Source organism: Neopsephotus bourkii, unplaced genomic scaffold (assembly GCF_033783945.1).
Source record: "Neopsephotus bourkii isolate Nb327-2 ecotype Australia unplaced genomic scaffold, CSIRO-AGI_Nbou_v1 NB_479, whole genome shotgun sequence".
NCBI lineage: Eukaryota > Metazoa > Chordata > Aves > Psittaciformes > Psittacidae > Neopsephotus > Neopsephotus bourkii.
Window position 1 is genome coordinate 81,450 of NW_026900980.1, and position 16,276 is coordinate 97,725.

Here is a 16,276-nt window from a genome sequence, read left to right on the forward strand (position 1 = left end):
GTGTCAGCACTTGCTTATAATGTCTTTGTGGAACAGGTTCTCCACTTCAGATAGATACACAGCCTCACAATGTGCGGTATCTGGGCCCTGTTTGGGAGCGATGAATGCCTTTCTGTCCAGTGTCTAAGTGCCATGAAGATAGCACACAGAGGTCCTGATGCATTTCGTTTTGAGAACGTCAATGGATTCACCAACTGTTGTTTCGGTTTCCACCGCCTTGCTGTTGTTGATCAGCTATATGGTATGCAGCCTATTCGGGTGAAGAAATTCCCATACCTGTGGCTGTGTTACAATGGAGAAATATATAATTTCAAACAGGTAAATGTTGTAGGGATCAATAAGCATTTGTATTTTCAGGTATGATGAGTTTAAAATAAAGATGCATTCTTCTTTATCTCTCGGGGAGGGAAATTCCAAGCCTCTTTTCTCCCTTTCTGTCTTTATAATCAAATGCTTCTAGGCTGTCTTGCTCTTAATTTCTTTTGGGTTGTTCAAGCTCTTCAGTGTTACATTTTTATTTTCTGCATATCAATTCAGCTGCAATATGTCACTTTAATATATGTATAGCATGCATGCTTAGGTATTTAAGTAAAACAGCAAGCACAAGGCAGATGTTTCCATTATGCCTCCAAAGTCCTTAGGTGTCTGCAGATGTGTGGAGCTTTTAAGAGCCACCTAAGTCAGTCCCTTGGGTGCAAAACAAGCAGCAACTCTGTACTTAACTTCCTAAAGTACCTGAATGACCCTGGTGGGTGTGATGCTGCAGGTGAACATCACTTTGTGTGCCTTAGTCCCTGTGCTGAGACATCCGTGCCCCCTATGTTACTTGTAAAGGGAAGTGATTCAGGTCATCCAAATTTGGTGTATAAAGCAGCTTACAGTCGTGACTCTTTCTGACTCATGCTGAAACTGAATGCTTAAAATTAATCATTAACTGAGTGTGGTAGTATCAGAAATATAGGACTAATCTGAGATGTCTTAGTACTTACTACAGTTTTGAAGTTAGAGAGAGGGAATGTCAGTGACATCAGTAACGTCACTGAGAATTTGAATAGGCAGGAGATAATTTTTTACCCCATCTTCAAGTATCTGTTCAAAAGGTGAGATAAACTTTGCCCTGTGGTACACGTGAAATGCATTGTACCAACAGTCTGTAATACTTGGTGTGTTTTGCATTGTAGTCTTTCTGCTGTTGAACCCTGTAAGAATTACTCTCAGTCGTGCTGCACACAGTCCTAAGGGGACTTGAATTGTGCAAAGCTCCCTTTGCCATCTTTAGGAGTTTGTTCAGTTGTTCTCATTACATAGTGTACGCTCTTTATATAGGGGTATAAAGAGACTTTTCTTTCAGCCTTGTGGCTGAAAACTACCTAGGAAAGGACCTTTGGTGAAACAGGCATTTGTTGAGGGAAATTACTTAGTTATATTAATATTGGCCCAATTTGATCCAACACTTTGCCCTATAAACAACAATTAAAACTGAAGAACTCAAAATGCAGAGCACTGGTTCTGTGGAGGTTCTTGGCTTGTTAGTGTTTTACTGAAACCCTCTTTCCCCCTGTCTGGTAGATAATGAAAGGACTCTAAGAGTAGGCAGACCACAAGAAGATGAAGAATATTTGGTCTGGCTTGAGTCCGACAGCTAATTTCTTCCTCACTGCATCTTCATAGGCAGAGTGAAAAGGTTAGTTTGAGGAATGGAGGAAGATTAGGCAGAAGGAAATGGCTCGTAAAGAAAAAATCCCTGAGGAATTGCAGTGACTGCATAAGTAAACCGGAGTTTAATTTTTAACTACTCTGCAGAGATGTTACCAGTGTCTGTGTTTTGGAGCAGGGGGGGCTTCTGTAAGTGTTGTTATCTGATGAGAAAGTACCACTGGGTGATTTCAGACTATAATAAATAGTGTCTTTGATGGTCCTGTTTTGGGTTGGGTTTTTAGAAGCAGAGACTACCTGTGTCTGCCATTTGTCTGTGGGAGATGGGGAGCCTAGTGCTTCTGAAGATCAGGGTCATGGGTTTGCAGTTTGACATCCTCAGATAGAAATGTATCCCTTAAAACATGCCATAATGGGAATTGCTTAAGACCACAGAGTCAATTTACATTGTCTGAGAGATGATCCTGGCTAATATTTTTAACGCAGAAGTATAATTGCCTTCTTTGGCAAAAATGCTTATGGAAGTTTTGAACTGTGATTTTACAAAAGAAAAATATTTTTTCTTACTAAACAATTACATGAATGGTGTTGGGTGGGTTTTTTTCCCAATTAAGAAGCAGTCAGTGTTTGCAAATTCTTATGTTTTCTTTATATTTTTTTTTTAGTTACAGAAGCAGTTTGGGTTTGAATATCAAACATTAGTGGATGGTGAGGTTATCCTTCATCTTTACAACCGAGGAGGAATAGAACAAACGGCATCCATGCTAGATGGTGTATTTGCTTTCATACTTCTGGACACTGCAAATAGAAAAGTGTTTCTGGCGAGGGATACCTATGGAGTCAGACCACTGTTTAAGGTTCTGACTGATGACGGATTTTTGGGTGTCTGTTCTGAGGCAAAAGGTAAGACCAGTTGTGTTTAGTGCCTAAATAATCTTAGATATTGTTGTCAGAGACAAACTACTTTGTTAGGCTTTTCTTCTAAGCGTGACAAGAAAGTGAACTGTAAGTTCAGTAATAAATGAACTATATTTAGAAATCTAAGGGCTACATATTGTTAGAACAAAACCCACAGATAGTAAACAGTACGGATGCTGTTGTGTGAGGTGTAACCATTCAGGTAAAAACTCTGACCTTTCCCCCCCCCCCCCCCCTATTTTATCTGTAGGACTTATCAACTTGAAGCATTCATCATCCTTATGTTCTAAAGTGGAGCCATTTCTCCCCGGTCATTATGAAGTGTTGGATTTAAAGCCCTCTGGCAAAGTTGCATCGGTGGAATTAGTAAAATTTCATAGCTATAAAGATGAACCACTCCATGTTGCATGTGATACAGTGGAAACTCTGCCTTCAGGTAGTACAGCAAAGCATTTCCTGCTGTTTCTGATTTAAAGAGAAATTGAGTGGTTTAAAAAAGTGCCAACTGGAGGAACCTTTATAATGTAAGGACTTAAGAATTGTTTTTGTAGACGCTCATGTACAAAGATAAACTTGCATGCCCTCATTATCAAAGGAAAATTTAGACAAATATCTTTGTTTCCTAACAGCATGATCTATCAAAGTCTAAGTGGCGTTTCTTTGTTTTCTTTCCTTTTCTGTTCTGGATAGGCTTTGATGTTGAAACAGTGAAGAGCAACATCCGTATTCTGTTTGAAAATGCTGTTAGAAAACGTTTGATGGCTCACAGAAGGATTGGTTGTCTTCTGTCAGGTAAGTAGCAAGAATCACAGTGATTCTTTGACTGTCTTTCACCCATCTCTGTTAGTTAAGACAAAAGTATACTGGTTGTTATGCTGTAATGTACCTGAAGTGATACAAATCTTCGTTTGCTTCATAGAGCAGATAACAGAGAACTTGTTAGTTTGTAATAAAGTTTTCCAGTTTACAAGTATCTTGAAAATCTTACACTTTTAAAGCATACTCTGGTGTGGGATGTTGGTTTGTGGAGACATTGACTATTTTTAATGAAGATGAAAAAACTATATTGAAAAATAACCCTATGTACACTTAAATTCATAGATTCATGGTTTAGGTCAATGTCTAAAAAGAAAATGTAATTACATTTACTTTGCATGGATTGAGCATAGAAAAAAATCTTTGGCATGTTTCAGATAGCAGGAGGAAGTGAAGTTCTTACTTGTCACCTTCTTTGATTTAGCCTCCATCCTAGATTGCCCTTGATTTACCAAATTACAGGGGACCATCTGGACCAAAATTGATTGCTACAGTCTTTTTCAGGTGAGGTACAGGAAGTTGTTCACTGACTTAGGTCATCTGTGATGTGATCTGGTGGTTCAGTGTTATAGAGGTACTTTTAGAGGTAAAGCTTTTGTAGCCTTGAGATTCACATCTTATTTAGTTTTGTATCACTTTGTACTTGTGGTTAGAGTTCTGAAATGCTGTTGATGCATTCACTGAACATCAGTAATTGCACTCATATGTAATGAGCCCTATTACATGTGCATTTGAATATGAGAGAACTGGCTAGGAGATAGGGTTGGACCATTTCCATACTGTGGCATCATAAAAAGTAGGATGGAGATAAATGAAATGGGGAGATACATGGAGTTTAAAGATCCCAGCCTCAGTAAAAAGCCTGTTCAAACCTCAAATTTCACATATCAAATTAGAAGGCAGTCAGCAGCTCCTCAGATGTGCATGCAGAATGTATTAGTAGCAAAACTAAGTGCCATTGCTGGTACAGTACCAGAGTGTCTCAGTGCTTCACAATTTTGACTATGCTTGGAACATCACAGTTGGAGAAATGCTTTTGTTTACAATCATATAGGCAGTTCTGCAACTTTGCAGTGGAAACTCAGGTTTTGATTTCCCTGATTTCCACATCCTAAGCACTCAGTTTTATTTCTGTGTTCCACTTTTCTCAGACTCTCATGTAATTTCTACATTTTATTTGCAAGGTGTCTGTCATGTCCACAGAGGGGATCGGGGTGGGAATGGATACTAATGCAGTCAGCTGAAAAAACCACATGCAGACTGTAGGAAACTGAGAGAAGAGGATTTTGTGTTATGCTTGTTAGAACTGCAGGCAGGTGTGGGAGAACAGGTACTGTTTTGCTCAGTATTTCAAAGGAAAACAGCAAGTAGAACTAGTCAAGGTTTAGCAGAACTACCTCATGAGAATAAGAAGGTGGAGTCTTGGGGTACATCTAGGCAGCTTGTGTATCTCTTGGGTTTGTTGTTTGTTTGCCAAACTGTTCAAATCCCTCACTGTTCAAGAAAGAAAGGAGGGGAAAAAAGAATGTCACTAGTGAACCTTTTCACTTTGAAGTAATGTTTATAAAAATAATGGCACTCAAAACTCACTTTTAAAATGATTGGGAAAGAGTAGAATCCTTACACTAAACATTCATTTACTTTATCCTCTTTCTTCAAACAGCAAACCAAAAAATAAATCACATAGTTCTGTCAGTGAAGCATGAAATGTGTAGGTAGGAAGAGGATAGAGAAATGAATCTCATTACAGAAGAGTTGAGAAGAGGCATGTTTTGCAGTGATACAGTGTTTTCAGAATACTTTCTGTCTATCTTAAAGAAGGCTTTCTACTGATGCTTTTGACACCAAAAGTACTAACAACTGTTACTGAAGATGTTCCACTAAAGCTGTCTAATTCTCTTGTTAAGCAGAGTTAAACTGCACTTGTACAAGAAGTACCTTGGATTCACATGGCTTAAAAATGAAGCCCACACATGAGATTCCACTATCTAGATTCAGTGTCCTCAAGGGGAAGCAAAAACCAGGCAAACACCTAACAAAATAATTTGGTTTGTTGGCAGGGGGCTTAGATTCCAGCTTGGTTGCAGCTGTTCTTCTGAAACTCATGAAAGAAATCAACATCAGTTATTCATTACAAACCTTTGCAATTGGAATGGAAAACAGTCCTGACTTGCTGGCTGCCAGAAAGGTATAGTAAGTGTTGCTTTCCATTTGTTCGGAGCTGCTGAGTGCTAAACAGTGTATATTAATGGTGCTAACTTCATGCTATGGTATTAATAGTAACACTGAATATTTAAGTATTGCTGTGATGTACATCAGTTTGCAGTAAATCATTTAGTACAACATTGCTGCTTAGTTAAATCTTATGAGAGAGATAATTTAGCTTTACCTGTTTTCTCTTGTATTTGGAAGACTTTCATGACAGACTCTCACTGTGTTGTTACCGAAAGCATGGTGCTGTGGAGCTGTCTCAGTTCTGCCTCTGTTTTAGGATATATCTCCATGTTGTGGCTCTTATCCGGTGGCATTTGTATATACGCTAAATGTTTTAAGTTAATAATTAGTTTATTGAATTAAGAGCCTTGGACAGACTGTTTGCCATCTGGGGTACTCTTTAGTTATGCAGGCTGTCCTGGCTTTTGAGCTGTTTTTTCTCTTCAGGACAAGTATCTGGAGTATTTAGAGCCTTTAGAAATGCTGTTATGCTTTGGGCAAGCAGCTGGATGGCTGTTGTAATCATGATTGAACATTGTAATTAAGGAGACTATGTTTCTTCTGGTGAATGTACCACTGCAAGTCAGAGGCTGCTACAATATCGTCTTTTCTTGGCCTAGTGTCCTGTAATTCTCATTGTGACAGAATGGAGCTGGTACTTTCATGCAATGTGTGTGTTTTTTAAGAACAATGTATGTTTAAAAAATGTTTTAATTGAAAAGCAATACATTACTGTGAGCTTTTGCAAACAGGTGGCAGCACATATAGGCAGTGAACATCATGAAGTAATATTTAACTCTGAAGAGGGAATTCAGGCGATAGAGGACGTTATCTTCTCCTTGGAAACCTATGATATAACAACTATAAGAGCTTCTATTGGTAAGACATTTTTTTTTTTTTTTTTTTTCTAACAGCAGCCTTTGCTTTGTATTGTCCAAATAAAATTTTGTGCAAAATCACATAGTCATCTACTAGATCCTTTAGAATTCACAGAACCTGAGAGCTGGAAATCCCATATTCTGCCCCCCAGTCTTGTCTGTGATGCCACACTGACACAAAACTGTTAGTAATTTCAAAGTCACCAACTGTACAAAACAATTGTCAAGAGCTGTTCCTGAAGCTTTGGGATGAAAACCAGAAGTTGTATGGAGAAACGTTAGATCTACAGATCTAGGTTTTCCTTGAAGGAAGAGGGAAAATGTACAGGTTATCTGAGGTACTGAATGTTAGGATAACAAACCAATTATGATTAGTATAAAAATTATTCAAGGAAAGGGTAAAGTGAAGTATTTCTTGCCACCCTTTAGTAACATGTTCACTCAAACCAGGTAGACTTCTTATAATGTATGTTTGATTCTGAGAAATGAAGGAAGTCACCAGCAGCTTCTTGGAAAAGGTTGCCAGCCTGATAGAATGAAAAACCCTAATCCAGTGTGACTTGCTGTGCAATGCAGGCTTTGACATTTTACCCAGTTAGTCTTGTGTCATCCTAAAGCAAAAAAATAAAGCCAAAAAGGCAACACAGTTTTGAAAACCCAAGTTCCCTGTGTGGAATCTGGGACATGAAGTTATGACTTTATAATGTGAAATATTGAAAGCATTTATTTAAAAAATAAACTTTTCAGCTGTCATCTTTCTTTGTGATTGCTGCTTAGTATGAACTGGATCCTTTTCCTTAGATCTCTAATACTTGTGTTATGAAAGCATATTGTTTGGAAAGATTCAGTGAGGAGAAGGCATTAATTCTGATTAATAAATAATTCTTGAAAAAAAAAAAAAAAAGGGCTTTATACAGTTCAACCCACAATGGCAGAGAGCAACTTTTGTTGGTAGTTTTCTTATCCAAAATGGAAAGGTTTCTTCAGGACTGTGCTGGAATTAATCATGTGCTTCATTTCAAACTGAATCAGAATAACACCCCTATGTGCTCCCATGAGAATCCTCCAGCGTTTCCAGGATCACAGACATTTCTTTCTAATATTTTGAAGGCTAAGTGTAGGTACACAGTTTAGATGTATCTGCAGTACCTAGTGTGGCTGTTCATGGCTTTGAATAACAATGAGATGTTATTTTTGCATATTGCAGTTGTTTGCCACAAAAGAAGGTAGTGTAGGAGAGAAACTTATAAAATGTTAATTTAAAACTTGTTTTCTGTGTATAGCATTAAAATACAGCTACATGTATGATAACTTTATACTTTTTTGTTTTTAAGGTATGTATCTTGTCTCCAAATATATACGGAAGAAAACGGATAGTGTGGTCATTTTCTCAGGAGAAGGATCAGATGAGCTGACACAAGGATATATATATTTCCATAAGGTAAGATATATTCCCTATGCAGAAATCCCTTGAACTGCTTGTTCTCCCCTTCAGTGGATAAATCTCCGAGATTCCAAGGTGTGATGCTTGAGAGTTGTCACAGCTGTGTATTTGTTGAGACTTTCTCCTCAGGTGGCACAAAGTCCAAGGGATTTAATTTAATCACATAATAAAAAACCAAACCAGAAAAAAAAAATGCAAAATTAAAAAAAAAATCTTGAGACTGTTCTTTCTTGTGTGCAGTCTTTGCTAGTTCTGACAGCACTTGGTGATCGCAACAACTCAAACACAGGACAGCAAGTAATGGTTTCCTCAGTGCAGCTATATTATGTGTATATATATATATATATAAATAATATATTATCCTGCCCCTTTATTCTGCTTCCTGTCCCTTTATTCTGCTCTCGTGAGACCTCACTTGGAGTATTGTGTGCAGTTCTGGTGTCCTCAACATAAAAAGGACATGGATCTGTTGGAACAAGTCCAGAGGAGGTCCACGAGAATGATCAGGGGACTGGAGCACCTCCCATATGAAGATCGGCTGAGAAAGTTGGGGCTGTTCAGCCTGGAGAAGAGAAGGCTGCGTGGAGACCCCATAGCAGCCTTCCAATATCTGAAGGGGGGCTGTAGGCATGCTGGGGATGGACTCTTCATTAGGGACTGTAGTGATAGGACAAGTGGTAATGGGTTAAAACTTAAACAGGGGAAGTTTAGATTGGATATAAGGAGGAAATTCTTTCCTGTTAGGGTGGTGAGGCACTGGAATAGGTTGCCCAAGGGGGTTGTGAATGCTCCATCCCTGGCAGTGTTCAAGGCCAGGTTGGATGAGGCCTTGGGTGATATAGTTTAGAGCGAGGTGTCCCTGCCCATGGCAGGGGGTTTGGAACTTGATGATCTTAAGGTCCTTTCCATCCCTAACTATTATATGATTCTATGTGTGCTACATGCATGTCTGATTACAGGCACCATCTCCTGAAGAGGCTGCAGAAGAGAGCGAGAGGCTTCTGAAGGAGCTGTACCTGTTTGATGTGCTTCGTGCGGACAGAACTACTGCAGCACATGGGTAAAACATACTGTCTTGGATGCTGAGGACTTCTGTGATTTAAAAGCCTAAGAAGATTATAAAAGTTTTGTTGCTGTTGAGGAAAATACAACAGTTAATTGTTGACTTGCTGTTACTGTTTGAATAACTAAGTGATTCAGAATATTGTGGTGCAGGATAATTTTATTCCTACTGTCTGAGTTTAAAATCATTGAAGATGATCATTAGTCTTCAGAGTAGTAATAGCAGATGGGGTGCACCCCAGACTGTGTTTGAGCTGTGTATCTTAATGTAACTCGAGACACCACCCACTTTGGCAGAGCAGTTTGTAGCCTGAAGGCGTTTAAGCAACAGCAAACCACACACCACAAAATTTAATCCATTCTTCTGTGACTATAGGGCCCACTGTGTTGCCAGCTGGTACAGGAAATATCTTTTGTCTGGGATTGTACTAGTCTTCATAGAAACAGTGAATTAGAAATACAAATATGTAGAGTTAAGGAGAGAAGGCAAAGTCATATTTGACTTTGTTTTCTTCTGAGGTTTAGATAAAGAGGAATCTTGAATCGGGTAATCAGCACGCATACGAAGAATTAAAAGAACTTAAAGAGGAAAGTGTGTACATTGAGTCTGTTAGATGACTGTAATAAGTATTGTTGGGAAATGGCTGTAAATTAGAAAAAGACGGTACCTTTGGCAAAGCAAATAACTTGCCTATTGGAAAACTTGTGTAGTATATTGATCCTGCCACAAAATGACTTGCCCAGTTTTTCTACTTTCTTACATTTCTCCTTCCTGTATAAAAGATGGACAAGCAGTAGTCCCGCCATTTGCCTCATAATTTGATTTGGGCTGAAAAATTTGGCCACATATCCAAGGCTGTTTAATATCTCACTCTGGCTGCTTTTTGGAGAGTTGCGTTTTCCTGAGGTTTTTTGGCATGTCGGGTATTACCTGAAGTACTTGAAGCTCTTTAGCAGAGGAAAAGGTACAGAAACAATGAAATTACTAGTATGCAGCATAACGTCTCTATTTGACTTTGAAACTTGGGCAGCTTAATGTCTCCCGAAGAAACACACTGAGAGGGGGTCTTCTTACTGAAGACACAATTACTGTAATTCTATCTGTTGCCTTCAGTATCATTAGAAGTCATGGTATGTGTAGGAATATAAGGAAGAAGACTTTGTACATGTATAACTGCCACTGGTATAGGAGAGAAAGTGTGTAAATGGTGCGGAATCAGTAGTAAATAACTTAATGGTGTCCATGCGGCTCCTTTTAGTTTGCTTCTTGAGAACACAAACAAATGTGGATTTCAAAAATGATAGAGCAAAAAGCTTTGCTTGATTCTTTGACATCTTTACAAATGCTGAGCTGCAGATCTCGGGTTAGCAGCTTAGTAGTCCTCTGGGGGCAACAGGATTTTTTTGTTTTCCAGTGTATTTTTGCTTACATGGTCCAATGGCTGTTGCAAATCCTGCAGGACTGTAGTCTTTAAATTCATTGTGCTAGAAGCTGCCCAGCAGATGGCATCATAAATCATTGATATCTGTATTAAATCATAACTTTCCAATTTGATGAATTAAATGCAGATAGTCATGAATATGCAAGTGAAATTTCTTCAAAGTAAAAGCAGAAAAGCTTGTTTATATGGAGTACAGGGAATGCTTAACAGTAAAGAATTCTGTAAGTATATGGCTTGTTGGTTTAATACAGTATCTTTTTGTGTTTATTTTCCCTGTTTAGTCTTGAACTGAGAGTCCCATTTTTGGATCACCGGTTTACGTCTTATTATTTATCTCTACCAGCAGAACTGCGAATCCCAAAGGTATGTAAAACTATGGTGAACCCAGTGTGTTCTTATATATTCACTGGTTTGTATTTAAAGCATGACCAAATTGCTGAATTCAGTGGTTATGTTCTCTACCCAAAGTTAAGTATACTTTTAAATATTTTGCTGGATTGTTGGACTACTGAAACCCTTTTCTGATCAGACCTTCTGAAAGAAAACTGTTTCTTCAGTGTTTAAAGCCAAATATTTATACTGCCATTGGTAAGACTCGCAGCATTGTTTATTCTTCTGCAAACAGAATGGAATTGAAAAGTACCTTCTAAGACAGGCCTTTGAAGATTCCAATTTGCTTCCCAAAGAAATACTCTGGAGACCCAAAGAAGCTTTCAGTGATGGTATAGCGTCAGTAAAGAAATCGTGGTTTTCTATTCTTCAGGACTATATTGATCAACAGGTACAATACTACTTTTTTTTTGTCTTTCACATTTAGGTGTATTAGATATGGCTGCCAAGGGGAGGCAGTTCACATGCTTAGTTGGGAGAATAAATCTGGGTATGATAGAAACTTGAGCTTTGTGGTAGAGCAGCAAGATAAACTTTAATGACCGGTCTTCTGTCTTCTAATGGTCTTCTGATTAAAGGCATTTGAAATCCTAGATAGAAAGAAATGTTAGAGCCTGACCGAAAGGTAAGGAAATGAACAGCATTTAAGCATCTGGGTTGCAAATTAGATTGTATCGGCAAACAATTTCTGGGCTACACACAAAGCAGTTGCTTCAGCTGAAAGCACTTACATGAACTTACTCTGCTGAGTAACAGCATAATGATTTCATAATGTCCTTGCTTGTTTACTTCATTTATTTTTCCCAGCCATGCCTGCCTAAGCCCTTTTGCTTTTTAAAGCCTCTGCTTGCATTGCTAACCAATAAAGACCTACAGCATTTTGACTTTGGACAAAAGATAATAATCTCTGATGTACAGAGGCAGTTTAATCATCCAGAGGAGGGAATAACATCCCAGTTTACACCAGAGCACTGTTCCATAAAAATATGTGTAGTCAAGCCTGTAGATGGGTGCTTGTTGTCCTATCACCAACTGCTTATTTCCCTTTTTCTTTCTCTGTATCCAAGAAAGTAGTTGGGCCACAGTGTTGTGCTGCCTGCACTGAGCCTGCATTGGAGTACTGGGCCAAATTTATTTCATGTCTGTGAGGAGTTGGTCAACATGTTGGCAGTTGATGCTGCTTTAGAAATGACCTCAATTGGTGCAACTTTTCATCCTCCCTTTCTTTGTCAGCTTAGCATCTGCAGATGTCTTTGCCTCTTTGTCCCAGGTCTTTTGTTGCTAAGAGCTTGGTTATAAAAGCATAGTCAACAGCTATCTGTGAGCTGAAAAAAACCTCCCAAGTAGCCACTTACATGTCAGACTGTTGCTCTGGTCGATTCACAACAAAGAGAAGGATAGGAAGGAAGCTCTTGTGAGCTTACTAACAAAGGTGAATGTAACCCAAAGAGAAACAGAAATACAGTTATGTATTCATAAAGATCAAGAGAGACAGAGATTTATCTGTCAGAAGCCTCTGCTTCTAGAACAAAGTTTACTTTTTTATTATTTTTTTTTAAACTTTGGGCATTCAGTCATTGGTAAATCTTTGTATGTCTTTTATCTTGCAGCAAATTGACTTGTAAAGAGTTAAATGTATTTGCAGCTTAACTGGAGTTTTGCTTATGTCTACAGGTTGATGACCTTCTGCTAGAAAAGGCAGTGGAGAAATATCCTTTCAATCCTCCGAAAACAAAAGAAAGTTATTACTACCGGCAGATCTTTGAAAAGCACTACCCAGGGCAAAGCAACTGGCTGCCCCACTACTGGATGCCAAGATGGGTTAAAGCTACTGATCCTTCTGCTCGCACATTGAAACATTACAAGTCAGCTACTCAAGAGTAGCCTGTTGAAACAAGCCCCCAAACAGAAGTGCTGTGAGCAATTTGCATGCACTCTGCTTTAAAAACAAACAAACAAACATTGCAAACCTAAAGCTTAAATGGTCTTTAAGATGCATTTTGACAATGCTGTTGGAAATAAGAGCTTTCTGTGGTTAGTGTACTATTAAAAATTCACCCTGCTGTAGCAAAACTTTGTAATTCATGGGAAAAAACCTTATTACAAGGAGCTACCTTATTTGGCAGCTATATTCCTTATGTGACCTTGATTGTATTAGTTTGCCTTGCAGTCATTTAATATATGCTAATGTGAACTCTGTTTTGAGGACTTGAATAAGTGTTGCAAACTGCTGGCGGCCCTCTGAGCCAAGGGGAATTTGACTATTTAGTGGTTGGTGTTCCTGGCTGTGGGATTTGGATAGTCTGTCTATATTACTCTATTCTGAATGTCTTTTTAAGCATTCCTGAGAACCTTGATCTAGTTTTCAAAAGGTATTTAAATATTCATAGCTATGCAGAGATGCTTACTAGTATCATAGTGGTGGTGCTGGGTGTTACTCAAACTAACGGGAATTTTCTTTGTTATTGTAAAGCTGCCACTTAGTTGGTTTGAATCTTTTAAATATATCAGCAGTCTAAAGACATTGTAACTGTTACCAAAGAGCAGAAGAGACAAGAGAAGCCAAGTTATGCCTTTGTTTCTAACTCAAGGATTTCAATTCTTAAATTTATTTATTATTAAAAATAGAATGTTAACGGAGTGATTTGTGTCAATCTGATGGAAGTTACATGACTAAGTATTTTAAGAATTTTTTTCACTTATTATGAGAGTTTTTCCACCTGTGAGATGAAAGGTAGATTGGCTTTCTGCTCAACTGCATGGGACCAAATGTGTGGTGAACCAACCTCGTTAACCATAGATTCTGGTCAGACGAAGCATTGCTGAAGACAATGGGATCGGACATCTTGCTTGGAAAAATGGAAAAAAAAGTTTTCTTCAGAAACCACAAGAATTTCTAATACCCTACTGAACAACATGTGACTTTTTACCCAGGACAACTTTATTGACTACTTAGGCATGGGAGCTGCTTTTTTTAAAGGTAACTTAAACATAAGCTTTGTCAAGAAATATGCCTGTGTACTGCAGATTGACTTGATTGCCATTATGCCGTTTACGAATACAAGTGTAGTTTAGTGTCCCTCTCAAATGGGAAACAAAAAAAAATTGTTATTTAAAAGATAAAAATATAAACAATTCTGGTTTAAAATCTTCATAAAATGACTGTCTACTTATTACTCCCTCCTAATCCTGCATTTGGATCTCCCTTCTAGAAACCTTACTGAACCTCTTAGTAGTACCATAGAGCCCATGAACTCTCCAGCTATGGCCAGTAGTGGCCATATTTTGACATAAACTTACACAAACTATTTAGTTATGAATATAAGATGGGTAAGGTGTGTTCCTACAGCCTTCTTTACATGAGGTCCATGTAGCTGTCTTTCTGGATTTCTTTGAAGCAGTGAAGTATATTTTGACTTAGGAGTACAGAGCATGTTGATTAGGTACTGATGTGTAAAGACAGGATTTACTACTCACTGTAAATTTCCCAAGGCTGAGATGTTAAGAAAATAACATTTGCCTGAAGTAAAAATAAGCTCAACATGTTTTAAGGTCATTACTCGAATGTGCTTTCTGCTGCAATGTTGTCAGGTGTTCAAGGAAATCTATCTTAATGTTTTAAACTCCTTATATACTGGGCATTGACATGGTGAGGTTTGATGCTAGACTGGTAACCCTAATTATTTTAGCTTTTTACCGATGTGCAGAGGAAAATTACAGTGTTTGCTACCTTGTTAAAGGTATAAATCTAATTCCTCAATGACTGTTATAGTTTTATATAGAAGAGTTAGTATCAGTCAAGGTTGTTGCTTTTCTGTCCTCAGAACTGAGGTAAAATAGGGGAAATTGTGGTTAGAAGTAGAATATAAAACAATTACACTGAGGGTCTTGAGGGCTCTTGTTCTGACACATCTAATGTCTGATTCCATTAATAAGTTGTTGTTGAAGCAGGATTTAATACAAGGTAAGCCAGTCTTCGAGCTGGCTGTTGAAAGGAGGGAGGGACTGAAGTACGTGAGAGGATGTTTAGTTATGTAGCAAGGTAAGCTGTGTGTTCCTCAGTGACTTTCCTAGGGATAGCCAAAGCACATCCATCACTTGCGCCATGCCTATCGCTTATGTTCCTCATTTGGAATTTCAGGGGCTGTAGTTTTCTATTTACATATGAGATATTTGCATATCTACATAGACATTATAGTTGATGTAATGACTGTGATTTGGAAAGTCTTAGAAACTTTTAAATGAGCCTTGCTTTGAGTGCAGGCAATGCACAACATTTTTATTTACTTAAATATAGAATTAATTAAAATAAACAAGTGAGTAATTTTTTATTTAAAAAGCTTGAGAAAGGACAGAAGACAAAGGAAAGAAGTGGTTTATATGGCAGTGGTTTCTTGAAAGTTGGTAGGGGTAATAGCTGGGGCGGCAACACATAAATGTTGGTGCCCACTGCTTTCCAAGATCTGTTTGTGGTTTTTCACCCAGTCCTCTCTTCCACTTCCCATCTATTAGTTGCCTGGAAACTCTTCCAGCAAGAGAAAACTAGATGGGCAGCTAGTTTTTCCTGCACTGTATCTTTGAATGAGCTGCACAAAGGACATTGACAGTCCTTTAAGAGTCCACCCAACACTGGGATTTCTCCCACGCAAGCAGGTCAGATGGCTCGGCTCTGCAGCCTCACTGCTTTCCCCCTTGTGCTGGTCCAAGGAACCCGACAGGCAGACATGTTTTTCCTAGTGGTCCAAAAGGAGCATGTAAAAGTTTAAATTCTTATCGAGAGGTTGCTTCAAGGCATGACTTTTCAATATATCTTTTATTTCCTAGCCAGCAGATGGCAGTCGCTGTTAGCGGGTCTGCACAAACGAGCTCCTCATTCCCAAGGAAGGCACCCTCCCTCCTGCGTTTAGCCAGTTCCTTCACACACACTTGCCACTGGTATTTGTGTTTGAGCTTTGTGGAAGGGAATTTAATAAGTGCTAGATTAGAAAAGGGATAAAGCCAAGCAGACAAATATTGATTAATCGGTCTTGCTCAAAAGAGAACAGTGCAGAGCTTCTCATACTGGTGCTGCAGGTGAGAGTACAGCTAATAGCTGAATGCATTAGTATTGAAGGTGTTCAGTATTCAGTTTGAAAGTAAGTAAAAAACAGTTATGATATTACAAATCAGAAAGTTCAGTTAGAACAGATATAAAATGCCAGTTCTAAGGAAAACGGGAGATAATACCAGGCTGTGGAATGAGGAATGTTAACTTTACCTCTGAATACGTTAAGGGTTTGGGTTTTTTTTCCTATTTTTGTCATGGTTAACATGTGGATCGCAGGATTTCAGTTAGTCAAAAAGAGAGAACAGTGTGAGTCCTACTGGGGAATTTTACAGATACACATCAGGAAAATTTAGGGCCATACCTCGGCTTGTTTCTCAAAAGAATTATTCCTAAAAATGCATATATACAT

The 16,276-nt window shown here is 38.4% G+C and overlaps 1 protein-coding gene across 1 annotated transcript; it reads left to right on the forward strand.

The window, feature by feature from the left end:
- ASNS (asparagine synthetase (glutamine-hydrolyzing)) lies at positions 1-13,460 on the forward strand. The gene is made up of 11 exons (XM_061350029.1): positions 1-318; positions 2,322-2,559; positions 2,825-3,010; positions 3,265-3,366; positions 5,451-5,578; positions 6,357-6,483; positions 7,817-7,923; positions 8,886-8,986; positions 10,712-10,793; positions 11,056-11,211; positions 12,495-13,460. Exons 1-11 carry the CDS (start codon positions 70-72, stop codon positions 12,702-12,704), a joined length of 1,686 nt encoding a protein of 561 aa, XP_061206013.1. The 5' UTR covers positions 1-69; the 3' UTR covers positions 12,705-13,460.
- Positions 13,461-16,276: the final 2,816 nt, after the last annotated feature.

Excerpts from the sequence above, each read along its gene's own strand:
- ASNS (XM_061350029.1), top strand. The coding sequence starts at position 70 with ATGTGCGGTATCTGGGCCCTGTTTGGGAGCGATGAATGCCTTTCTGTC. Across the intron at positions 8,987-10,711 it reads AGAACTACTGCAGCACATGG|TCTTGAACTGAGAGTCCCAT; the intron begins GTAAAACATACT and ends TTCCCTGTTTAG. Across the intron at positions 11,212-12,494 it reads AGGACTATATTGATCAACAG|GTTGATGACCTTCTGCTAGA; the intron begins GTACAATACTAC and ends TTATGTCTACAG.